The sequence below is a fragment of the Prinia subflava genome, chromosome 4 (assembly GCF_021018805.1).
Source record: "Prinia subflava isolate CZ2003 ecotype Zambia chromosome 4, Cam_Psub_1.2, whole genome shotgun sequence".
Lineage (NCBI taxonomy): Eukaryota > Metazoa > Chordata > Aves > Passeriformes > Cisticolidae > Prinia > Prinia subflava.
In genome coordinates, this window is record NC_086250.1 from 59,863,019 (window position 1) to 59,890,167 (window position 27,149).

The following is a 27,149-nucleotide window of genomic DNA, read 5'->3' on the forward strand; positions in this document are numbered from 1 at the left end:
AAAAGGTCCCCCCGTGGTTTTGGGGGGACGGATGGAGTGCAAACATGAGCGGGGTCTCAGTTTAGGAGCCGCGGAGGCTCCGGCCGGCCGCCCGTGCGGTGCACCTTCAAACACACGGGAAAGATGCGAGGCCGCATCGCGCTCTCGGCTGCTGAACCCTAAGTTTTAGCGTGGAAATGGCAGGTTCCTGACACGCTGTGGAACTGATGGAACATTGAATCTTCAGAGCACTCAGAAGCTTCACAGCAGTAGAGCTGAACTAGCTCAGGAAAGAGCTTAATGTTACATTTAACGTTTTGTTATTCCTGTGTAATTCAGTGCGATGCGGAGTGTTTCTATAGCACTGAAGAAAGCAAAGAAATAAAGTTACAACGAAGTCACAGGTTATAAGCAGAAAATGGCCTCGAGCAGTCCTCCCACAAGCCTGAAGTAGGGGTCAGTCTACTCCATGCCCTTCAGATTGGTGATAGTCTCACTAAAAGCCTCCCGGACTGGGATCTTGTTCCCTTACAGACAATGTCTCTCATTATCTTTATGGCCTTAACATTTAAAAGCTGCCATTGAAGTCTAACGTTTCGTGTCTTACCCGCACAAGGCAGAGGGAACAGGTTTTCCCTTTGGTCTTTGTTGTTCCTCAAAACAGACCCAAGGGAAGGGTGACACTGATCCCTTCATAATATGCCTTATCTCCCCATAATAGGAATTCACAAAAAGAAGACTTAAAAAACCTCAAACTAAACGAAACCCCCCCAAATATACAGACACAAGGAACACATTTGCAGTATGCACAACTTTATTTTCTAGTTAATGGGTACAATTACTTTTCAAATGCAGGTTTTTAAAAGTGTAAAAAAGCTTAAAATACATCTCCAAATTTAATATCTGACATGCAAAGACAGAATAGTAATACTCAAAATGCATACAAAAATACCACTTCTTCATCCTATTGGAAAAAGATAAGCATATCTAGTTACACTGTTTAAAGATATTTTAATTAGTACAAAACTGTAGAGAATTTTAGCTTCATTGCAAAATCTATTGGTTTTGTATCGTTAATTTTGATGGATACATAGAAAATTAAGCACATTTGAATGAATGCATATGAATTTGAATGCATTCTGCATATTACTTCTTACTCTTCTATGCCACTGTAGGCTTTGAGAGAAATGCTGTTTTTCAGAAAAAGTTTCATATTTTGTGCCTGTTAAAATTAAGAACAGCCATGCCTGGAAAAAATACACAGGCCAAGAATAAGCGCATTTTATCATATTTTATCACAATCCCAGATCAGATGTCATATTTGGAAAGGAACTGGAAGACTGTTGAGTATTTCATTACTTTTTAAATACCTGTGCAGACAAGAACTAGAGAAAGTTTTAAAAAGAATGTAATGGCATCTCTGTCAAATAAGAATATGTACTCAAACTTCACAGTGCAGATGTTTTCTTGAGGAAAAAAAAAATCACTGCTACCATTTTTTAACCATCTTTTCTGTAGAATATGTCCTGCATAATAATTAGCTGAAAGCCCACTTACCAGGTAGAATATTTTACATTTTACTTAAAATGTACATCTGTTTTAGAAAAGCAATACAGCTTCTAAAAAACATGCCACTGGCCTTGTGCACTGGCAAGTGTTCCAGCCGTCAGGCTAATAGGAGTTGGGGCCACAGCCTGAGGGGAACTTCAGGCCAGCAAGGACTGGCAAGGGACAGAAGGAGGACAGGTGGAGTTGAAAGCGTGAATGTGAAATCACAGGCTGGGCTGAAGCATTAGTGTCAGAGGAAATCAATGGTCCTGTCTGAAGAGGTGCACAGTGGTCTGATTTGCCTCTCCAACACTTGCCTCATTCTCAGCTGGTAGAGATGCCCATCCCACGGACAAATGGCCCATGCCCATTGTGAATACAATCCTGCTGTTTGCTGGCTTGGACTGGAGCACCAACATCACCTAAGTTCAGGTGTCTGTACTGAGAAACCTCGCTCTTGTGAAGGCTGAAGTCTGTGCCTTAATGAGAGAATACAGGGGCCAGTTTGGTGCTGTTACCTGTTTATTGTGTAAGATACTGTCCAACTGGATGAAGTTTATAGGATTTTTTTTCACTTATGTTGATAGAGTTCACTCAGGTCCTGAAGCCAGAATAATTTCTTTAGTGCTTAGCTTTTCCACTGTTACCTGCAGCAGAAATCTCTGTGCAGGGTAATGTGGGAAAATTTCTCTGATGTAATCCAGTAAGGAGAATTAAATAATGAAGCTAGTTTTCCACATAGTTAACTTAAAGGCATTTTATATCTAGACATTTCTTTCACTTCGGTTTTTATCTTAGTTCCTCATAATGCAGGGGTTCTTTTCCCATTTAAAAAACAATACTATAAAATTTAAGGTAGCAGTGTGTTTTCCATCAAAATACATTTCTTCTTCATGAAAATTAAGAACATTAGTCAAGGATTAAAGTTTTGCTGCTCAAATCTTAATATTTTGTAAATTATTGCACTTGTGCGTTATGAACTTTCATATGTAAAAGAACAGCAGCAGTTTGATGTAGAATATTAAAAGAAAAAGTCTCTATAAAAATATAACTATTCATTAAACAAAAAATACAGCTATATTCCATTAAGAAAAAACCCCAAACCTCAATACCAGGTCACATTCCAACTTTCTTGCTTGCATTCAGTATCAGCCTGTCTTACAGATTTCATTAAGTGCCCAGGGACTAAGGTCCTTAATTTGTGTCATGATCTGCCTCTTGATGAAAATTATATAACCTAGCCAAAATAATCTTAATAATCATCTGTCTGTCCTTCATTTAAGTGACAATCATTAATAGTAGTGCAAGACTTGCTACAATGGGATTAATACAGAACTAATGAACCCATATCCAAGGATCTTTAGAAAGTTTTCCTATTGGAAGTATTCCCATAGTTCAGTGCTGTTTCCTGTTCATGTCACAGTTTCACCTGTCACCTCTTTCAGTGATCTAACTACCTGCAGCAATTTAGGGAATTGCTTGGAAAAAATGATCATGCTACATTTTTCAAGGCTCGTCAGCACATATTCTCACACTAATGTTCTAGAATTCAAAGCCTTGGCCAGCTAGAACTCGTGCCCTTTCACTAGGCTTTGTATAAATATTGAACAAAAGGCTTCCCATCCAAAGAGTTTGGTCTCTCCCACTCTCCTGGGCAGACCACAGAGCAGCTTTTCATCCTGTACACACTGATAGAAGTGTAGTGCAACTTCTTCCTGACTAGTCCCAAAGCTGAGTACATCTTTCACAATAGTCCTCTGATTTTCTTTTTTATTAATATATATCATAGCAGAAAGTGCTTGCAGAATCAAGGTCCAGAATATTTCTGGGATAATGTTAGCTAAAATTTGGAGAGTTATAGAGATCTGTGTCATTCAGACAAACAATCAGGGTTTTCTTCAAGTGCAAAGATTGGTTTCATAGCAGAAAATGCTGGTGTGGATAGTACTGGTGCGTGAATATCGCTGTGTGCTCACGGGCAGGACAGTACCTGCAGTCCTTCAGGAAGCAAGTCGGCGCATAGCCTAGAGAAATGGTTGTGAAAGTTGGAGAGAAATGGGCCAGGTTAGTTCTCAGTAAATACCATCTGGGAAAATCACGTTTGTGTAAACTAAAAACTCAGTGAAAGTACAAAGAAGGTAACATCTGTAAACTGTGCGGGTTGCTCAAGAAGCTGTCTGCTGTGTTCAAAGGAGGAATGAAAGGGGAAGGTTGATCCTCCTTTTGGACTCTTACTACATCTTCTTTTAGGCACCCAGCTTATGTTTAGATCTATTTATAAGACTGTGTAAGGCAAAAGTAGTCCCAAAGCAAGGGAGATGAGGAGATACTTAAGCAGATATAATCTACTACCATCTGAAGAAAAATGTGACTTCCTCCACTTATCACTGACATTCAGTATCCAGAGAGAGTATTTATGTATGGAGAAGGTACCTGCTGAGGGCCATACTCTCACAGCATGACTCAAAGCTACAGGCAGAGGAATAGACACATTCAGTTCTGAAGTGCATACCTCTTCCTGAACATCAAGTTCATCGTCAGGCTGGCTTACTTCTGTGAACTCTATGGGTTCTTTAGACTCCTGCATCAGTGAAATCTTGGTAGAAAGAAAATAAGAAGCATGACGAGTTACATGTTGTCCATATCATTGAAATTGATTTTTTTACTCTGAAGTACCCTAAAATAACTTCCACAACTTAGGAGAGTCTGTTGTTTACTGTTTCTTGACAAAGATGATTTAGTTCAGCTGAGAGGAACTTAGAAATTGCAGAGCCTTTGCGCCTGTCTCTGCTCACATGACTAGTTATGGCTTTGTAAAAATAATAAAATCTATCTTTCAACTGCTGTATAGCCTTATAAAAATGTTAATCTCTACTATAAAAATAGTATGAAAAATTTGTAAAAAATAAGGGTCCTGTCCTAGTTAATTATCAGTAACATTAATTGCTATTTATTCATAATACTGTAATAGTGATTGCCAGGAAAGGAATTGTGGTAAAAAAAAAAGAGGTTATTATATGACCGTCTGCCTAATGAGGACCCTTTAGATGCTTTAAATGCTACAGAGTGGAGCAAATCTTTAAATACTACTCAGTGTTCTGGTTATCTGAAAAAAATACAGACTATGAGGACACGCACAGAGAAGGGCATCAGGAATGAACACTAGTGTGGAACAGCTTCCATACACATCCATGCCAAGTACAGTGAGGTTATAGCTTTGATCAGAAGTCTGTGGAGTGTTGGGAAACAAGGAGCAGGGGACAATTATTCATTGCAGCTAACAATCCAGAAGTCCAGCAGGCTTAAAGCAAGCAGGAAATATTTGTCATATAATACAAAATTAGAGAGCCGGTCTCCACAGGACAGTGTCACAGGTTCCAAAAGAAGTATTACAGGCACATTGAAGAAAACTCCATCTGTAACAATTAAGTGTAATGTTCCAAATGCTATCTCCAGCTGATGAGGTTCTTAAGATGCCAGTAGTGAGAAATTAGAAAATGTGTCTTAGGATGAAGTGTTTTCCATGTGTGCTGTTTCTCATGCTCTTTTCACTAACAAGCTCCTGGAGTTGACTGACCTTTCCTTTGATCTAGAAAAATACCAATGTACTACAGAAGCTGCCAAATTTACTACACTCCTCCTTTTTTTGTACTACAGTTCTAGGTCTAGTTTTCAAATGTGTCTCAGAAACTTCAAGAATGAGTGCTGGATGATGGAAAGAAGGGAAAGGTACTGCTGGATATCCTTACCTTCTCAAATATGGGATCCTGGTTGTCACTGTATGTCATTTGATTCCTTATGTACAGCACAGCATCATGAACAGTCAAGAAAAATATGTCTTTTCTGACAGTGTCATCAAAGAAGGCACCCCGTTCCAGCTGAGATATCAGGTTGTCTGAATAAAAGAAAGTCATAACAGGTTTATACAATATGAAGTAATTCAAGAAATAAATGTTGAAATACATGGTTGCATCTGTCAGAAATCAAATGTACAGCCAAACGAATCCATCAATTATAGTTTAGTCTTCACTTTTACTTTTCATATTTCCTTTACACCCCTCGATTTTTGTGTCCCAGTGGAGCCAACAATGCTTATCAGTGTTGCAGCTCACATCTGTATTAGTGCAGATGCTACCACAGACACACCTAGAGATCCCTTCTCACCTTCATTTTATTCTTTGCATGAGTTAAAGTAGAAATACTTGGATATTTACCTTGATATGAAGCAAAGTACACTCTCACATCAATTCTCTCAAACTCTTTAATTATCTAAAAAATAAATTTGCAACAAGAACATCAATAAATAAAGTCTGTAAGGAGAAAATACATATATGTCTGTACGTCTGTGTAATGTATAGGCACATACACTTCATTTCTTTCTGATTGTCTTCATTCCACATAGTACATTTTGTTTATTCATCATAGTTAAGGTGCTGCTATACTTTGCTATGCTTAAAGATCAGTAGTTAAGCACCCAGTTGCTGAAGTAGCCTATTTTCGATGATGTGAACTACTCATTTTACTGCACAGGCATTGCTGCCAATTCAGGCTGTTGTTCTGTTCTCAAAATTCAAATAACCACCTCTCCAAGTGAGACCACATGGGCCTGAGCGAGCTTTGTTTCCCCCAGGTAGGTGTGATATGATACACTCGTTCACTGGTGAACGAATTCACAGGTTTTTTACACAGATTTTCCCCTCATGCAGTGCACCAGCTGGACCTGTTCTTGGATGGAGAAGCTGCATATGGAGAGAGTCATGTCTACGAGCCCCGTGTTCCCACGTAACTAGGCAGGAAGCTGACACAAGGCACACACTGCTCCTGGATCTCAGTTAAAAACCAGGAGACAAGGATTTACTCCTGGCTCCCTGGTGGCAGGCAAGTCCCTTAGACTGGTGTTTTCAGAGGTGATTATTAATCCTGTTTCTGTTAATTGATAAACTCTAGTCATGGTTTTATAGATAGGCTAAATAGTCCCAACTGCAAAATTAAGTTAGCAAAAGCATCAATCTGAATATACAAAATATCAGAAAATACTGAAGACCGAACAATCTGGTCCTACACACGTGTAACTGGGCACCAAAGAATAATGGAAATATTTGGCCTTGATCTTTACACCTCATTTCCTAGGAAGGAATATTATCCCCTTATTAAGTACTATGAGTTTGAAGATCAATTAGGGAATGAAGGTTAGGTTGATGAAGCACTTGATAATAGCCACAGAAAATACTATAAAGAAATGAATCATTCTTCCTTCATAATGACAATGAATGAATAAATGAAGGAATGAATGAACAAATCTTGTGGCTAAAGACTGAACTGGGATGGTAAGATGAAATTTTTACTACCTCTGTGTTGAGTGAGCATCTTCCTGTGCCCAGATTAAAGCAGTAAGCATGTGGAAAGAAAATATATAACTAAAATATTTCATAACATATGCATATAAGGGAGCCACATTTTGCAGTTAAATTTTTGAGTACTTGACTATGCAACCTTCATATTGTTCTTTTAATGCATTTTTTCACACTTAAAACACACACATCACCAATATTCTACCTTTGCCGGTATTTTTCGTATTTATATTTCAATAGTATTTTTCAACAACATACTTTTTAAAACTCAGAAATTAACTTCGGCTAACAGCTCTTGATTTACATACTAGTGACTAGTTTCATTTTCATAGAACATCAGAAAAAAAATGCCCTTACCGTTTTTATTGATCTCACAGCTACAATATCCAAGAAGGTTACTGCTCCAAAATCAAGAATGAGACTGTGGATGGGCACCTTGGGGATGTTTACTTTGACTGGGAGTTCTGAATTCCAGTCCACCTGGATCTCCACTTCTTTGGTGGGAACTTGAGGATCCTGGTTGTCTTCAGGTTCCTCATCAGTCTCAAAAGCTTCGTTATTAATACCAGGCTCACTGATGATGCCATTCTAATGCACAGATAATATATGGAATATAGAATTGAATCACGGGGAAAGTTTGGGAGTTACAGAAAATACCACCCTGTGGTAGCTTCTGTTGAAGGAATTGACAAGACAGATGCTGGTGACCAGTATCCCCTGCTCCTGGTCTTGGTACTGTGATTAGCATAACTAATGCCATTTTATAAGGCAAGAAGCCATTCTCTATGGCTGAGCAGGTTGTGTTAGTTCCCCTTTCCCTCATTCTCAGGTCCTGAAGGTCCTGTGAACCAATCAGACAAACCAATTTCTTCCTCCTCTCCCTGCCAGCCTCAAGGTTCCTGGGCTCCAGGCTGATCTCTCCCTTCCTTGCTGGCCTTGAACGTGCCAGGCAGGTGTAGTTGGCAGCCAGGTGTAGTTGATGGCCCATAAGAGGAAAGGGAAGTGCACAGGGCACTGTCTATGGCAAGATCTGTGTGGGAAATTTGGACCAAAACCACTGCTGACAGTGAGACACCTCCAGGGGCCAGGGATGCCTGCACTGTCTTTTGTTTTCTCTGAGTATTGATGACTCATCTTCTTTCATGTAATTTTTAAGTCTAGATTATGATTGTTATATTGATAGATTGAACCATGTATTAAGATCTGACCTAATCTGCAGGGGGTCCAGGTAGGTAGAAACTCTAGGCTAAGTTAGGGTCTAGGTTACTAAAACTGTAAATTAAGTGGTATTATAAATTCTCTATGCTACTTATAAACTGTACTACCATATAGTAATCTTTGTTTTAAAGATGAGTACACAGTAATTCACAATTAAGCCTTAACTAAAAACCTCCAACAGTAATCCTTCAAGAAAAAATAGAAATAAATAATTTTAGAAAGGCCTACCTTAGTAGCTTTTAATTTTCCCTTCTTGATCAACTTTTGTATTTTTCTCAGTGCTTTGAGTCTCTTATTATATACCTTGACTGCATCAAATCCCACCTACAGAAAAAGGACCAAAATTATTTGACTTAACTCATGTATAATTCTGAGGAAATCTCAAGGATGGTTAAGAAGCTTCCAAACCCATAACTTATCACTTACCGTGGATTTGAGGCTGCTTTTCAGTCCATCAATGTTAGCATAAAAAATTGGACTTGAAAACTTGAGAATCTTCACACCTTCTGGTTCTATAACCTGCCAAGGAATATAAGGTTAAACAGCAACAGCCATATTTTGACTAATAAGAAGCAGTTTAACTGTTTCAACAGTTCAACTACATATCTAATAAAAAAATGCATGGATTTGTTGATGATTGAGAGGATTCCGTTTTTAGAAGTTTACAGCTCCAGCATGCAAGATGGATGAACTGTCTGGATGAAGATGATGCTGAAATTTGTTATCTTTGAAGACCCCACTTCCAAATTCAAGTTGTGTACAATATGCAAGGCACAACCTTTTCTTACTCTGATGTGTAGACTGAAGGAAACAACTCAGCAAATACTTACATTTTTGTAGTCCTTGACCTTCTTGTAGATGTCTGTGCCAGGAATGTTTCCAAAGCCTCCCCACGAAGGACTGACAGAAACAAAAATACAGTGAAGGTGTCATACTTGAGCACACACAGAATTGAAGGGATTGCTGTATCCGGGTGTCTTTGCCTTCTAATGCCAAACTAACAGACTTGCAAAAGTGTTTCAGCTATTTTGTGTCACTGTAGTGAACGGGCCTTTATAAAAACAAGGTACTTTGGTCTCAACCTACTTAATGCACCCTTTTGATTTAAGAGCCAAGTGAACAACTTGTTCAATTGGTTTCCCAAACCAGAAGAATATTATAAAATCAAATTATTTTGCTTAAAATTTAAAAAAACCTGATTTTTTTACACTGAGAAAACATTGATGGCTTTTTTCTGTTTCAAATCAACTGAAATTTACACTATTTTCAGATTATGTAAATCTTTTTGTCCAACATTTTTAATTTTTATTTCAGTCCATAATAAAATCAAAATGTTTTTCAGTCTCCAGATATATATTTAACAGTTGAAGCAAATTGCTTTTGAGTTTGTAAGGTCTCATCTCCCCTTTATATTTCAGTAACATTATCTGAGTTGCATTTGGGAATGTTTTTTTGAGGTTCTTCAAATTTCATTTTTTATAATCTATTATTGTGTAACAATTTTACAAGGCTTTATTTTTAGTCATTTGCTGACAGTGCAACCAGCCTTTGGTAATGCTAGTTACCATAATCTCTGGACTCCAAGCTGAAGGAAAGAGGTTATGCTGTATTTTCAGATAAAAGATCAATGAAAAATAACAAGATGAGCAAATAAGATTTTTCAAATCCACCTTTTCTCACCATTCCACTGCCATATATTCTTTAAGCAGCAACAAATCAACCAGAAGGACAATTTTTTTTCTTATTTTCATGCTTTCTCTTGCTCTTCTTTTACAGCCATACAATCAGTCTTGTATAAGCAATAAGTGAAAAGGTTATTGGCATGTGCAACATACTGTAGTAGTGTTGCCTGCTGAGAGTTACTATGATGATGGACTAATTACAAAAGCCATACATCTGTTTGTATTTGATCTAGAATGTTCCTGTCCCTTTTCAGAACTCAGCTATGTGGGTGCATACAAAACATATGGCTAAGTACCACCAGAGTGGCCAACATGATATGAAATACTGATAAAGTATTGCAGCTTCTCTTTTATCAGATAATTAAATGACAGGAAACAAAGAGTGTCTAGTTCTAAAATAAGCAGATTTTTTAATTTCAAAATTTTGTAAACCCAAGCAGATATTCTGCCACAAATCCGTGTTTCAGCATATTATCTTCCTTTTTCATAATATAAAACTAAGAACTATTTCTGATACTGTATTACTTACAACTGAACTCTCAGCACAACTGTCAGCAATCCAAACAAAAGGCCAGCAAGTAATCCCAAATCAAGTCCCAGAATGATGGATGCTATACATGTAAATACCCAGATCATCTGGAGAAGAAATAGCAAACAAAGTACTTTAATTTTACCATATGACTCCTGGTCATGCTAAAGAAACACTAGACCAGATAATATGAGAAGAATATTTTCACTTTGGAACTGATTTTAGCACACTAGCAATCAACTGACTTCCATACAAAAGCCTTCTTCTTCCTCCAAGATGCTTTCATCCATCATTATCTTATTAGGCATAGTTAGCTTTTAAGGAAATAAGGGGATTTTCAACATAATATTTCTTAAGGATCTGATTCCTTCAGAAATTAAAGGACATACAGTTAAACATTGCATTTACTTATTTCTGATGATGACAATCTTTGTTAATATTTCTTAAAAATTGGAAAGAGTTTTATTTTACCAGGATGTAAAATACTGTATGATACCCCCCATGCAGACATATAGGGGAGGAAGGGGATTCCTCAGTGACATCTAAGAATCAGAAAGAACTGTTGCAAAAAGGGGTATTTCATATTAACAGGTTGATGGCACTTCTCTAAGATCTCCACTGAGTATTCAGGCAGAACAGTTGAAGTGCACTCCTCAGTTTTTCCTACATCACTGCCCATGCAGAAGATTCAATTTTTTAAAAAGCTGAGTGCTTGCACTTCTTACTGAAGTCAGTGGGCTCTTTTGTCTATAAATCAGTAAATAATTGATTAAAATATTTGAGATCTGTCTAAGACAGGTACTGCCCAATGACACTGTAAAATCTAAGAGCTGTAAGGACTGCATAGAAAAAATGTTTTTCACACAGTATTTTCCTGCCCCAAGAGCCACAGTGAAGGTCTGTTCCACAGAATACACAGTGGGAGATATGAGCAAGTGCCCTGAAATATGGTTATAGTGGTTCATAAGAAAAATCTGTTCATACATCCCTTAGCATGCCAAATGAATCTACACTCTAGCTTGGACTAGTCTTGCTACAACAAGAAAACATATTTTCTGAGGACTAGCTGAGATTATTCAGGCAAATGGGATGTTCATGGGGTAATAAATATATGTACATGAATTAAGGAAAGGTCATCTTTTCTGACTCATTTAAACAGTGCAAAAGATAAAATCAGAATGGTAAATGTGGCAACAGGCCATTTTTATTCTGTCTTTCAAGCCATATCAACACAAGATTGCTATAAACTATGGAAATGGATATGAAGGAGCTATCACTGCACACAAGTACCCTGATTGGCACCCTTACTGCAGGGTTTAGGGGATAAGGAAGATTAGCAGAATACTGACCTAAAAATGGGGAATTTTTTACTGACCTCATGGCATTGGTATTTTGAGGATGCACATAAAAGTTTTCTGATATTAAGTCCGTAAAATCCTGTTTATGTGGTAGTTAAGAGAAACTTGTATGGCATTAAAAGGTAAAAAACCCCAAAACTGGACAAAAACATGCAGGAGAAAAAAAAAAATAGGTTACTTACAGCATCCACTTTATTTTGTCTCCACAGACGGGGGACATCAAACACTTGCAAGAACATCCCTTTCAGGTTAGCTATAACTACAGCTGCCAACACAGACTGTGAAGAAAAACAATGAAAAGGTGGTGCTCAGAGCAAAGATGCACATTAAGATAGTGCTCAACATGACATGCTATAAACCACAGCCCTGCCAGGAATCAGTCCCCACAGTTTAGAGAGGGATATTCATCTTGCCCATCATGGCTGAGCATTTGGATCTGATGTGGCTGTGCTGCAGAAGAAGAGTACTGTACCTTTTGTAAGGGCTCTAGCAATTTCCCCAGGGCAACAATAGAAATCAAAACGATCCCAGCTGAGATTATACCAGCAACCTGCAAAGAACAGTGTTTATAGGAAATGAACTTACTCAATTCTATCATCTGTTTCTAGGATTACAAAGAAAAAGGCACAAACAGTTGCACATTTCTTTAGGAACAGGGAGACCTGCCAACGTGTCATTGTGTTTAGGCATATGCGAGCAACCATTATGCACTTCAGCTAACACAGAGGGAATTCAATTAAGCAGGAAGTCTAAATAAACACAAGGTAGTAGCTCTTGAGGGGTTATGTTACAAAGACAGATGAATGGAGCAGTGTGTAAGACGGAAAAGGAGCTGCTGGATAACCCGTAGTTTTTCACTGTTAAGAACTGCACAGCTGTAGTTTGGTAAAACAGAGCAGTTTACTCAACATGACAAAGATGTTCCATGGCTGATGGTGAAAGACAAATGGCAGAGCTGCTTAGGCCAGCACATGGGAGCTTAAAGATATCATGGCCAGCTGGGAGAGCTTTCCTCCCACATCCTACTGTGACAAACTCAGTCCCCTAATTGGAAATGAAATTCTGGAGAACTAGAGTTAAAAGATTTCTGACCCCTAAGGTAACTCATGCTATGTAAAACTTGATTGCCTTCTTCTGGCAGAGCTACAAAAATGATTCACTACTAGAGCCGAGCTGCCAAGACACTCGTGGCTTTCCAGTGCTAGTAACACAATCGTTTTAGGACTGTTTTCATTTCACAGCAAAATCTGTGCACTACACAAAATTAAATGTACCTGTGCTCAGCACTAGTAAGAAGAGATCATTACCTGAGTCTTTCCACCAGTACTTTCTTGGACTGCAGTCCGTGAAAGAGCAGTAGTTGCAACAAAACAAGAAAAGGCACCTGAAAAAATGTTGCTGAACCCAAAGGCAATAAATTCCTGAAAGATAATTGGATAATGCTGTAAATAAAGATGCCTGAAGACAGTTTTTCAATGGAGAAAGACAAAAGCTTCTGCAGTAGTTGATAAAGTAGGTAGCACGATAATATTAACAAGAGTATGAATTAGTAATAGCTGTTAAATGTTTACACAAGTTCCTCTTGTGCCAGTGCAGCTACCTCTGTTTGGAAACCAACTCAAAGAAGTTGGTATACTCCCCCTGAAGTGGACATACTTGTCTGAGTACAAAGGTGTTTAAAGCTTACTTCCATCAATGTTACCCAACCTAACATTTCTAAGAATTACACTGGAATAATTGCACCAAGAAATGGGTACTAGAATAAATTTAACTCCCAGGTATCATCAGCTAAACAAATTATTTTGATCAGTACAATAGTCTGGGTTTAGACAAGCCTTTAACTAATGCAAAGCATAGTATTATTGGTAGAACTATTAAGGAACTTTGCAATAAAACACAGTTTCACTGAAAACTCCTAGTGTGCTGAGTCAGAACTTTTTCACTCTAAGCATCCCACTGAGCTCACGCTGAGTCTCAGCATTCTCATGGATTTGCCCCAGGGTCACAGATGCCGGCTTTTCTGCTCAAGTGACAAGGACCCTGGGAGCTTTATGTCCTGGGATCTGGGCCATTCCTCTGCTGGGAAATAAAGAATTTGGGAGCTGTCTGCAACCAACCCCATATAATTGACACATATAAAAGAAACATTGTTTTCACCAAGCTGACACAGGCACAGTAGCTTTTTCCCTCACTGCAAGCTTTTTAAAATATAATTTAAGATTTGATTTTGACTGTCTCCCTTCTTTTCTACAAAATCAAATTTCCTGCAAATTTTCTTTTAGCTCCAACTACAAGAGCAGGAACAGACCTAAATTATTCATGCCTATTCCCATGTAACCACTGTGATCTGTGAAAAAATATTGAAGGTATAGCTCCTAGTGTTCTTAGGTGTTAATAATCTGGATCTATGAAGACAATATAGACACTGGTAGATAATAGTATCAACCCATCCTTCAAAATTATTTTACTACCTGGTTTTATGATGTTATTTTAAGTTCTCCAGATCAAATAAACTATATACCCTATATATATTCTATATAACTATATATATTCTATATAACTATATATATTCTGGGTAAATCCTTTGCTACATCTAAAATTCATACCCTTCATACTGAAAGGAAGGCACTTTGCTCTTATAAACTAGTTCTTCTACTATGATATTTAATCAGTATCTTTGAAGCACACTACTGCTGGCAGAACAACATATTCAACAACACAACAGTATAAACAGCACTTCTAGGATTATGCATTATTCTTTGAGATTTATTAAACTGAAAGCTGGTGCATTTTGACCAGCTTTAAGACCAAGTGTTACCAGATATGACCTCTGAGGATTGTAAACTGACAAACAGAAGCACACTTTTCTTACATACTGCAAAACAGGGTTTCTAATGTCAATCTTTATGTAATCCATTAGTACTAAAATAAAGGACCCATTAAACAAAGTATTCATCTTTTTGTTGTAGTGAGAGATTTTCTAATATGCTCAAAGGACAAAATTAAAAATTAGCACAGATGCAGGACGAGGAAGCTTTCTGACATTTTAATTCCGCACCATGGGCAAGCAACTTAACTCCCAATGAAGACATTGAACAAATGCAGGAATCCTGTAAGAGCTTGTGATGCACAGCTCATGTCACATTCTAGCTCTGTGCCCCTAGAAACCAATGCTTAAAGCAGTTCAGCCATTTAGTGCACACAGCTACTCCAGCACGTTCATCTGCTGGTAGGCATTACCTTTTGTGAAGCTGCAGGACTGATCTGTTAGGTTACAAGTCTAGTTATATTAATCTAACTGGTTTCATGCTGAGAAGTACAATAATTTATTAACTGTAAAGTTCAGCTGATTCAAATCCTGCATAAAGACTAAGCCTAAATAAAGCTGTTCAGAGCAACTTCTTAGCTTGACATTGCCTTTATCTGCCCAAGTAACCCACCTCAAAATACGCTTTAAAAGTGGAAATGGAAAGAAGGTTGCTAGGCCATGTCAACCTGACATCACCAGAAAATTCCCCTATGCAGTGCTCAGCCCTTTCGGAGCTCCTGCAGTCACTAAACCAATACAGAAGGAATGAAATAGTATGAAAAGCCCATACTGAAGATGGATCTGGCTCTTCTCTATGTGGCCATTTCAGCTAATTTTTTTTTGAAGAGTTGAAAGAATTTCTCCTGTCAGACTTCAGTGCTTGTCTGAAAAACATGTGTGAATGATGTTTCTTTCATTTGGCTACATAAATCAGCACATTTTGCATTCACTGTACTTATAATCTATTTCAGTTATACATACCTGGTTTCCATCAATAGCATAGTCATACTTGGTTGCATATACCTTCCCCACAGACACAGCAATAGCATAAGCAACAATTGCAATGGAAAAGGAGGCTGCAATCATCTGGGAAAACAGGCTGACATTTGGAGGCTCAGGAGGCAAAAATCTAGCATTCAGAAAACATGTTAGTGTTACCAACTTTGAATTCTGTTCTTACCAGAACTGTCAAGGAGTTTGAGGCAGAGGCATACAGGTTGCTTATAATATGAAGTGTAAAGTTTCAAGTTAATAAAAAGGTGGAAACAGCCCACTGACATACAGAACACGCTTATCTAGCTCACCCCAGCCCAAATCCTGATGCTATTAGTCAGCAACAAAGCTCCCATTGTTCTCAGCATGACTGAGATTTGGCTGTATGATAGCAAAGTGAAAAACTACATTTTTGAAGCATTGAATAAAGAATGTATTGAACAGTATGATGAATTACATAAATATGTTAATGACACTTCATACTATTGTTAACATATTTCTTCACTAAGATCTCAGAAGCATTTTATCCCCTACTGTGTTTCCACAAATTTTAATTAATTAAGCCCTGAATAACAAATAGAATGTGAAGGTTACTACTGTGAAGTGCTCTGAATCTTTCATGTGGAAGTCTCTACCAGTGTAATCCTCAACATCCTTCCTCCTCTGAGTATAGAAGTGACAAAGCTGATTGGGGTAACAGTAGCAGCATGAATATGAACCGCAGTGGGATAACTCAGGATTACAGAAATTAAATCTATGCAGAATTTCTTTATTTAAAATCCTTATTTTTAAAAATCATTTTCCATAGTCCTATAGTCACTTCATGAGCAGGAAGCAATTAATTTTCAGATGAACTTCACAAATTAGATAGACATTCCTAAGCCCATTTTACAGAAGAAGGAAACATAGGCAACATATTTAGGTGGCATAATTGAAAGAGCCAGAAGTAAAACTCAGAAAATCTCCAGGCCTGAGTTTTAAACTCAGGTTACAGCTCTCAATGTTTCTTTTATGCACTTTCTCTTTCTACAGTCGTTTTTAGCCAATTAAAATAATACCTTTTTCCCACAAAACAAAGACACTCACCCTCTTGGAATGCTCTTAACAATGCCTGCATTGTATTTTTTTTCCAAGTCGGCAGCATATGAAATGCCAGTGGCTACTATTGTCTGTAATAAAATAAAGCAACAGTTTTAAGACTTAAAAAGAGTTCCTGTCTTCCTGTAGCTAGACCCATCCATTTTATCTGTTTCCAGCATTTGTTATGCCCCTTTGCTTACCACAATAACTTCTATTGGTATCGGGATGGGTATCTTGTGTTTGAACCGATCGTTTATTTCTTTAACTGCCATGCAGACAAAAATGGTGAGGAGTCCAGCAATGAGATCTGCAATATTGGTGGTACCAATTTTTTCAAATGTTTCAACAAGAGTCTGAAAAATAAAAATGACATAAACCATGCACATGTCTACTTGAAGGATGTGCAAATACTCATGAGATGATACAGACACATAGCATTTTGGAGAAGGCCAAGTAACTTTTCATTCAAGCCTGGAGAAGCCTGAGAAAATGTATTGTCAAGGTGCTACAGAATCAGTAAATTGATTTAATAGTGAATTTAATGGAAAAAGCACAACTTCAAGAATTGTCCACATAGGATCTTCTGTTTCCCAATTTTTAGTCAGTTAATACTACATAAAAAGAGCTAATTCTCTACTTGTGTTTTACCCCCACCTATATCAGAGCAAGATCTGTAGCTTCTTCACTTTGACAAATAACAAGGGAGATCCTCATTTTTCTAAAGAGAGCAGGTCCATGGGCACAGTGAACCTCTGGTTCACTACACACCCAGTACATGTGGTCTGTGCCTTATATGGTTCCTATTTCCACTGCTGACAAACAGAATGAGTGTGAACACACAGGTCCTGCCAGGCTGTGGAGAACTCTGCACTTCAGAAAAGCAGCCACTAAACCTCACTCTACAGTAAATTAACCCTCCCAGCAGAGCTCAGCCCCAGACTGGAGCACTCACAACCAGGCTGCAGCAGGCAGCTCCCTTCCCCAACCCTTCCTGCGCCCTTGCTTCATCCTATTGTTTATTACAAGTTATTGTACAGAGGAAACATGAAGGGATGATTACAGAAAAGTCAGAAATACTCCTCTGTCCTCCTCCTAAGCATCGGGGTAGTTCTTACTTGCCGCCTGTCTCCAAGAAAATGTAATCATCACATGCATAGTGAAATAGCTGTAGCAGAACGATCTGGTAGAAAAGGGGCTAGAAACAGACTCCTTGTATCCTAATTAGCTCCTCCAGTAATGAGCTTTTGGTTTAAACATAAGAGGAGGTTCGCAGCAGCATCACACCCACCCTTCTGAACAGACTTGGGTTTGGAAATAAAACATCTAAGTGCTTAATCGGCTATGTTTTCTAAGCTGAAGAAGAAGCCTTGGTGAAACTCTGAATCAGACGCCCTCCCTTGGCTGACTGAAGCCATTTCTTGCCCATTGCGCTGTTTACCACGGATCCCAAAGAACGGCCGAGCACCTCTGGGACTGCTTCACTTCACGGGGAAACAGCAACTCCTGACTTTGGTTGTGGATTCTGCTGATGTTGGATGCTTGGTGTTGCAGTTTGTTAAACAACACCATTGAAGCAAGTCCAAAACTTGCTGAAGCAGACACAGCAAATCACTGGTTGAGCAGACCAGAAATAACAATTTCTTTGCTCTACATGCACCTGCAAACACACTGGCCTGGCTCACCTGCAAGAACACAGAAGCTTTGAACTTTAACCTAAAAAGTCAGCATCCCACTCAGGCTTGCTGAAGCTGGAAGAACCACGTAGTCCTTTTACTAAATACCATCCATTCAATAAACAAAGAGATGGGAAAAAATGCTGGATTAACAAGTCCATCATTCTGCCAGGTCTGTTGTAAGGTCTATTATACAGTACTTTGTCTCACCTAACTTTCCTTGTTCTGCAGGGAAGAGTTTTCATTAGTTCTGAAAAGGCCCATAAGATATTAATTTTTTACTGCCACAAATAATCCTCCAGATTTCTTTTTTAATTTTTACCTTGCTGTTTATATTCATCCTATTATTGTTAATCTAGATTTCTATTGTATTTTTTCTAGTCTACTTGCCAGAACTGGCAGGTAAAATCTCCAAATACTTTATTTTTCCTGAAACAGCCTATTTTAGAAATCTGCTATTCTAATATGAAGTTCTATGAAAGATGGAAAATAATGTGAACCCGGATAGTTTCATGCTGAAGTCAGTGACACAACTCTGAATCATTTTCCTGGGAAAGGATAATATTCTATAATACAAGAACCCTAGGAATTCAGTATTTCTTTAAAGCAGCCAAAACTTTTCTCCATTTGAGCATTTTCTATGAAATCAACAAATGGAGTTGTGACAGTAAGGGTAAGCCTGACATTTGCTAACAACAGGTGCCTGGCCAAAGGGGGGGATCTCTGTCCTTTGGGTATTCACGTGCATGGCTACAGTGGGACGTGGAGAATGATGCCCTTTGCCAGAATGACTGGCTGGTTTAAATGTGAAGAGCCTTGGGACTGGCCAGCTTTGGGAGATGACCTGACAGGATTAATAAATGATCAAATGTCCTTCACAAAGAGTGAGAAAGCAAGGGATGAGACAAACTGCAGTCTCCAGAAGTGAAAAACTGTTTTGTTGGATAATCACATTTGAACTTCATGTGAAAAAGTGCTTTGTCTGAAAAAGACTTCAAGATGGCAATTAGACTTTCTCTCTGGGGAACCCCAAAGCAGCTGCTCAGAGCCCCACAGCTAGAAATGAACAACTGCAGATCTTCAAGAAAGTGAGACCTAAAGGAATGCCCTGTACTTACCACCCTATATACGAACCATCCCTGTGTGAAATGGAAGCAGAAGGTAAGCAATTATATAAAAATACCTGTCAAACTCCAAAGCAGATTAGAAGGGCATACTTACATATATTATGGAAAGGACACCATTATAATTTTTAGTTGAAACATTCAGAACTATTTTCAGTTGTGACACAAGCACTTGAAAAGCAGCTGCAGTTGTGAACCCCCCAACTAGTGGATCTGCAAGGTACCTCACAATGAAACCAATCTGGAGAACTCCAAATATAACCTGGAAAAATCATGAAGAATAACAGATTGTTAAATAACAAAAAGGTACACTTTTATTTGCAGATTTCTTATGCTTTGTTTTTCTCTTTGTTGGTGCAGAGTCTTAGGACCATATTTCCCCCATTTCAGCCTAGTGTAGCTTAGTATCATCTATCCAAGGAAATAAAGGAGACCTGAAGAAATGAGTGAAAGGAAGCTCCAGGATGTACACCATTAGTACTCCAGTTTCATGCAGGTTTTCTGGTCTGCAACCACAGGGCTATTCTGTTCTCTGTGCTCCCAGTCATGTCAGACACTCTACACAGGATAAGAAGCTCTTAAAAGTTTGCAATAACTTTCCTCCAGTTTCCTACTGAAAATGTCTGACTGCCATAGTAGGTATTTTCCTGCCATTAACATTAAAGCAGTGCTAACCTTGTGTCTTGAAGTCAACTATTACCTGTAAAATTCCAACCAGGAATGTAAGAGTACTGGCAATCAGGACTCTCTGTGCATCTCTGGACTCAATGTCTAAAAGTGCCCCAGTGCCATTCATCCCTGTAGCATTACTGCCTTCTATGAGAAAATTCTCATCAGGGGCCATGCTCAGTACAACAGATCCCACCATCAAACTGACCACTGGGAATGGACCTGTAAGGACAAACAGAACACACTGAAGTTTAACACACAGTGGAAAAAAGCATCGATCAGACTAGACAAGAAACTCTAAGTCAGAAAATCATGTAATATTGTAATTGGGGTACATCAGTGGTATTAGGGTGCCAAGAGCTGCAGGCACTGCACACATGAGACAAAAATACTGCACCTTCTTTAAATACTGCTCCTTCTTTACATAACTTACATTGTACAGCTACAAGTGCAGTTCCATGCTCTGCTTGAGCCAATTTAGGGCTGTACCAAGGCCAAAAGGGGCAACATGTTCAACACCCTCCAACCATCCCCCTTGTATCAGCATCACAACCAGACAACGCAGATCACCAGTCCAGGTGAAATCAAGGTTCATTTCTTTAGGTTTTGGGATTTCTTTGTTTGCTTGTGGTTTCTTGGTTGGTTGGTTGGTTGGTTTTTGTTGGTTTTTCTTTTTTTTTTTTTATCATGGTTTGTTTTCAGCTGTGCCACATGATCAGGGATCCCAACACCACGGCTGTGGCAGGAACATGGTCCAATGGGTAGGATCACATCTTTTGGCAGTATTGTGCTGTTACATTGGCTAAAGATGACTGAAACTATACTTTGGGCAAGATACAGAGAAAGTGATCATTGTGTCAGCAAAACACAGTCTAAAAGTAATCATATTTGTTGCAGTTATTTACTAAAATTATGCAGAAAAGGAAAATCTCACAAAATGTCAAGTTAATTTTACAGGTATCTTAGAGGATGCTTCATGAATAAGAGCATTGGGAAAAGCATAAAAAAGAAGTGTTTGATAATCCAGAAAGTAGGAATGCCACCATAAGTAGACATAAGAAGTCAGATCTGGATAGCAAAAATGAGCTCCTTGGTAGTGTAGGAAGTGGCTAACAAAGTTGAGGAAACATACAGAGACTTTTGATGCAGCAGAGAAGAAAGGTGATGAAAAAGTGTAGCATCATGCCAAAGCTCTGGGAGGGGAAAACAATGTGTTCTTGGTAGATATGAACAAGGAAAGTCTAGGTTTTGTTAGAACGAAGAAAAAGGAACTTCAGTGATCAAGCTGTAACAAGAATTTTAAATGTGAGAACTGATAGGAAACAAACCTCATATTCTAAAGAAAGCATTCAGAAAGGATCAACAAGGTTCACCCATAGCCTTGATGTGAGGACCCAGAGTGGGGCTGGAGTGGATACAAGTTCTGGATCTCCATGACAGGCAAGAAGATACTGTCCACAGCAAGGAAAAAAGAATGCAGCAGGTAAGGCTTGTAGAGAAGACTGAAAGAGCTCTGTTTTAGCCATCTTGAGCTTTAGCTGATAGACAAAATGTTTGTCATTCACACTGCCTACAGAGGCCTTGATCTTGTCATTTCTTGCATAGAGTGTAGCCAGAAATTCAAGCAAAAAAGCAGGGGCACACCTGAAGTTAACTATTATACACAGTTGCCTGTACAAAGAAGGAATAAGCCTTAATTTCCCAAGACCCACCAATATTAATATTCACTATAGCAAATTTGTTTCAGAAAGTAGTTATATTGTATAAAATATGAATGTCTGCAAAAAGGATAAACACTCTATAATAGAAAATTATATGTATATATGTTATTATATGTAACTTGTATATATGTTATGTTATTATATGTAACTTGAACACATGCAGTTACCAACTGAGATGTGCCTTGATGTTCCCAGGAAAAAGTATGTCAGGATGGGGAAAAAAGCAGAATAGAGACCATATCCAACAGGGACTGCAACCAGCAAAGCATATGCCAAACCTGAAATGATAGATCATCAAAATATCACATTTAAAATGTCTCAGCAATCTACTACCTTGTCTAGAATAGACCTTCAGAAAGATTTACTGCTTTGGTCCAGACGTAATTTAGAATATGTTTTGTCTGTACGTCAGTTGCAGGCACACACGTGAGTGAGTAGCAATGACTGTATATCCCATGCTGGCAGCTGAATAAGCACTGAGAGGTGTTCCTGTGTTTGCATAGGAAGCTCCACACACAGGCTGAGATAGGAAAATTAAGTGGAGAGTGTTGTTGCAAGAATGTGTGCCTCTTGAGAGAAAGGAGGATATGTGAAGGTTCTACTCACAGACAGAAATTTCAAGTGCAAGACTCCAAATCATTGCACAACAAAAATGCTTCAGTATCTTCAGCTCTTGTGAAAATAGAAGCTGCTACTTCTTTTCCCAGTAGCAGCTTTAATCTACCAATAGTAAGTCACATAAATTTGAGTCTTGGTTCTTCTTCCTTTGCATACCTGTGCAAGCTGCCAAATCCAGCAAGAAACAACAACAAAAAAAAGCCTTCAAAATCATATCCAAGTTAGCCAGAGTACAGTATTCTCCTTCCAAGATTCTCCAAAACCTGTCAGAGTTCAAACAACTGAAGTGCTGGTCATACTACTGTGACAGATGGGAGAACTGCAAGCAACACACATAGTTACTGGGAATTAGAGACTTCAGGGACATCAAGATTCCAGAAACTTCTTGTTTTGCAAATATTTTGGCCAATTTTTCATGTAATGCATTTTCTAAAATATCAGATTTTTTAAAATCATAGCTAAGTGTAGATTTGCATTAATTTGTTTTTTCCTTTTTTCTACTTTTGTTTTTTTAATGCATAGGTGGGAGATCAGACAGTATATTTAAAAAATTGGTTTTACAAATAGATTCTAATTAAGAGAAAATGAGGCCACTGGGAAAAAAAGTAAGGAGGTTATAGTATGAGCACAATAGCTGTTATAATTATTATGAAAGGTCCACCTAGCCCGGTTCATTTTAGAGGAGCAGGGATCCTGTAACTGTGCCACTACCTTCAGGAAAGATCTTCCAGCTCTGACACCCTTCTTTGGGAAAGAATCACTTTCTTTATTTCTCAGGTCACCCCCTGCCTGGGGCAGAAGTTTGTAATGTTTTTTTTCTGCCAGTCTCTGCCTCCCTATCCAAGGGAACAGACAGGAGGAAATACTTGTGTCTAATCAGGAATGCGTTAACTGCTTTCTTTGTTCCCCATGTAAATCCTTGTCCCCTTCTGCAAACATTTAATTTCCATTGAGGGAAAGTGCGGGGTTGACACAGCCTGCTGCAGTCCTGGAAAAATTGTGTAAGACCTCTACTGAAATTAAAGAAATGAGTGTGGTGGATGTGTCAAGGTTATAGCCAGTCTTGTCCTAGACGGATGCTGCCTCAGGCAGGATGGTTCTGCCCTCTGAGTCTTCCTTAAGTAGCTTATTTGAACTAATTTCTGCTTATTTCTGCCACTTTCCCATGTGTTCATCTACTGAAAACTTTACTGATAAATTGAATAAGGAAGGAAGGAAAATGTAATATTGCAAGCCATGTACTCTAAATATCCATCAAGTTTAACTTTTTTAAAGAAGTGAATACATCATCACCTCCCTGAGGGCTGTCTTCTGCAGATACCTGAACAACTTTATGAGATGAATTTTAAAGAGGAGTAGATATCAAGGTTGCATTATTTTAGGTGAATAACTAGATTTTTGTAGGCAGTTGCAGAAGAACTATAGGCTTAGACAACCAAGAAAGAGAAACAAGACCACACAACCAATCTGATTTATCGCAATGTAATTAAAATTTTAAATATCAAAATAAATGCTCTTCTAGTAAAACGCCTGGAAGAAAAGTTAAATATATGTTCACAGCACATTGCAGGAAATTGAAATCTTCTAGCCAAGGAAAGAAAAAGGAATAAATTAAAACCATAAATTATTTATTGCAAAATAATACCTAATATCTAGTATTAAATAACAAGCCTCAGATTTGTAATTCCATCTGCACAGTCGCCGTGCTCAGCCGGCTCCCACGCAGGGATGTCCCGGGAGCGGCGAGCCGGGCTTTACCTTGCAGGGTGGCGACGAGGCCGGTGCTGAGCCCCGAGATGATGTCGCTGATCAGCCACTCTCTCACCCGGTAGTTGGGCAGCCACTCCAGGATGGGCAGAAAGCACTTGGCAATCTGAAAGGCCCTTTTCCTTGAACATCTGCGAGAAAACAAGTGATGAGCACACCCCACGGAGCTGCAACTGGAGCGCCCCAAGAACCCCGAAGTGACAGGGAGCCGAGCTAATGCACATGTAAATTGAAGGGGCAGTGACTGTCACAGTCCTGTCTTCCAGACGGGACGGGGCTCGTTCTGGTGTCGAAGGCGCGCTCCCTGAAGGAGCACCCCGTGGGCAGCTGCCGTGCGCAGGGGAGCAGGGATGTGTGCTCTCAGTCTGGGGTGCGCAGGGGAGCAGGGATGTGTGCTCTCAGTCTGGGGTGCGCAGGGGAGCAGGGATGTGTGCCCGCAGTCTGCCGTGCGCAGGGGAGCAGGGATGGGCGCTCGCAGTCTGGGGTACGCAGGGGAGCAGGGATGTGTGCCCGCAGTCTGGGGTACGCAGGGGAGCAGGGATGTGTGCTCTCAGTCTGGGATACGCAGGGAAGCAGGGATGTGCGCTCTCAGTTTGGGGTACGCAGGGGAGCAGGGATGTGTGCCCGCAGTCTGCCGTGCGCAGGGGAGCAGGGATGGGCGCTCGCAGTCTGGGGTACGCAGGGGAGCAGGGATGTGTGCCCGCAGTCTGGGGTACGCAGGGGAGCAGGGATGGGCGCTCGCAGTCTGGGGTACGCAGGGGAGCAGGGATGTGTGCCCGCAGTCTGGGGTACGCAGGGGAGCAGGGATGTGTGCTCGCAGTCCGGGGTATGCAGGGGAGCAGGGATGTGTGCCCGCAGTCCGGGGTATGCAGGGGAGCAGGGATGTGCGCTCGCAGTCTGGGGTACGCAGGGGAGCAGGGATGTGCGCTCGCAGTCTGGGGTACGCAGGGGAGTAGGGATGTGCGCTCGCAGTCTGGGGTACGCAGGGGAGCAGGGATGTGCGCTCGCAGTCTGCCGTGCGGGGCACCTCATCCCCGGCGGGTGGAGTCTGTGGGCGCCGGGGCTGCGCTCCGTGCGGCGCCCCCGGCTCCCCCGCCGCTCGGACCCACCTGCAGGCTGCCTGCGCCCGCTCGCGGAGCGTGGGCGGCAGCGGCGGCCGCCGCTCGTTCTCCTCCTGGAAGCCGGGCTCGCTGTAGATGGGCCGCGCCACCACGTAGTGGCTGAGCTCGCCCGGCGGCTCTGCCGCCCGCCCGCCCGCGGCCATGGCCCCGCCTGAGCCGGCGGGCGGCGAGCGCGGCCCCCCCTGCCGGCCCCGCCGCGCCCGCGGCCCCGCAGCGCTGTCCGCGTCCTGAACCGCGGCTCCGCCGCCTCTGCCCGCTCCCCGGCCTGGGGCAGGGCGAGCCGGCCCCGCCGCACCCGCATTTATACGGCCGCCCACGGCCCGGCGCTTTATTTACGGGGAAACAGAGAGAGCCGGCTCCGGGCCGGCCCGGGCGACGCCTCCGTCCGCCCTCCCCCCGCAGCCCCGGTGCCCCTCGCCAGCCCTGCCCCGGCCGGGCTCCCCGAGGACCGCCCCGGCAGCGCCCGGACCCTCGGGCGGGGGCTGCACTTCAAAGCGGCGGGGCGATGGCTCCGGGGCGTGCGGAGCGGGGCTCGCCGCACGCACACGGCCCCGCCGACAGGTGATGGCCTCTGCTCCGCCAGCTGCCCCAGGAGCCTCCTGCCCCCGGCAAAGCGCTCGCTGTTAAGGAGAGCCCGAGGGAGTGAGATAGGACCAGCCGCCCTCACACACTGCTTGGCCCGCACGGAACCTCCTTGGAGTTCCCAAAGCCCTGCTGCGTCCCATGACCCGAGTTTTGGGAGTAGCCTCCATGCATAGACATAAATGCCTAATAAACAGCACCTGCTTTCCAAACCACCCCGAGCTCACGCAGGAGCCTCGGTGGGGAGAGGCGGCTGAGGCCCCACAGGCTCTTTGCGTCACACCTGAAAGGACGGAAGGTGGCCCAGGGCTGCAGCTTCTGGTTCGCTGAAGGAGGCTCGTAGGGAACGAGCTCCTTGGCAGCCCTGCTGTAATTTAGGATTACTGATAGCACGGGGGCTGAAAAAGTCAGTCCTGCATGCTGCATACTGCTGGCTACATTTCAGCTCTTCTACCTTACCTACAGAAGATAACCTAGCAAAGATCTTACAGGAGTGAAGCATGTGTTCTCCTCACCTAGGAGACTCCCTGAAGTAAGAACCGGTGCCAATTTCAGCCAGCACCAGAGAGGTGCTGAGGACACACACTGAGGGTACAGCATCAAGGAAAGTATTCATCAAGCATGGAGTTGGCTTCAAAGCAATTAAGTATAGTCGTATACCTTCCGACATGTTGAAGCCAGCATTGCTAAAATGGAAAGAAGGTATTTGCTGAAGTATTTTTCGAAGGGTTAACACAATTCAGGTTTCCTAATTCTGCAGCTGCTTCCCCTCTGCTGCACTGTAAGGAAATCTGGGTGAACTGCTGAACTGTTCTGATCTGAGCAATGTTGTATCCAGCAGTGAAGCAGCCAGGCTCCCAAAACAAATCCCAGCATTTTGTAGAAACCTGTAAGCATGGCACTTGAGTCAGTAAAAGCTGCCTTGTTCCAGAGGAACAAGGAAAGTGGTCTGATGTAAATGTGACTCAATCCAGGGTGGGAAAGCTTTCAGATTTTCTCATTAGCAGATAATAGTATGGGGAAATGGAAGTAATATTGGAAAAGACAGACCTATTCTAAAGCACATACTGAAAGCTGAGCTGGCATCAAAACTGAGTGATGTATTAGGTTAGAAATCACTCCAGATAATAATGGAGCACCATGAAAAGCAGTTTGGAAAACTGACTTTAAAAAGCTGTTTTGGTAACATCATCTTAGATCTAAAATTAATACAAAGACAGTGAAATTACTCCAGCAGGTATAATGGTTTATAGGCTAATCATAACAGCAAAGAACAACAGCAAAATCATTTACAGGAACCCAAGGTAGATGCCCTACACTTACCACA

General features: G+C 40.9%; 1 protein-coding gene across 1 annotated transcript; it reads right to left on the reverse strand.

The window, feature by feature from the left end:
• Window positions 1-775: 775 nt before the first annotated feature.
• Window positions 776-25,553, reverse strand: SLC26A4 (solute carrier family 26 member 4). Its single transcript, XM_063396868.1, has 20 exons — window positions 25,229-25,553; window positions 24,111-24,250; window positions 21,902-22,012; window positions 20,045-20,235; window positions 19,442-19,606; window positions 16,748-16,900; window positions 16,554-16,636; window positions 15,456-15,603; window positions 12,973-13,086; window positions 12,138-12,215; window positions 11,848-11,943; window positions 10,308-10,414; window positions 8,927-8,996; window positions 8,523-8,615; window positions 8,325-8,420; window positions 7,236-7,466; window positions 5,742-5,796; window positions 5,277-5,422; window positions 4,040-4,123; window positions 776-3,551 (listed from the first exon to the last, which is right to left on the reverse strand). The coding sequence occupies exons 1-20, from the start codon at window positions 25,381-25,383 to the stop codon at window positions 3,528-3,530; spliced, it is 2,340 nt and encodes a 779-aa protein (XP_063252938.1). The 5' UTR covers window positions 25,384-25,553; the 3' UTR covers window positions 776-3,527.
• Window positions 25,554-27,149: the final 1,596 nt, after the last annotated feature.

Excerpts from the sequence above, each read along its gene's own strand:
- SLC26A4 (XM_063396868.1), bottom strand. The coding sequence starts at position 25,383 with ATGGCCGCGGGCGGGCGGGCGGCAGAGCCGCCGGGCGAGCTCAGCCAC. Across the intron at positions 8,997-10,307 it reads GTTGTGCTGAGAGTTCAGTT|TCCTTCGTGGGGAGGCTTTG; the intron begins GTAAGTAATACA and ends TGTTTCTGTCAG. Across the intron at positions 3,552-4,039 it reads AACTTGATGTTCAGGAAGAG|GCTATGCGCCGACTTGCTTC; the intron begins GTATGCACTTCA and ends CCATTTCTCTAG.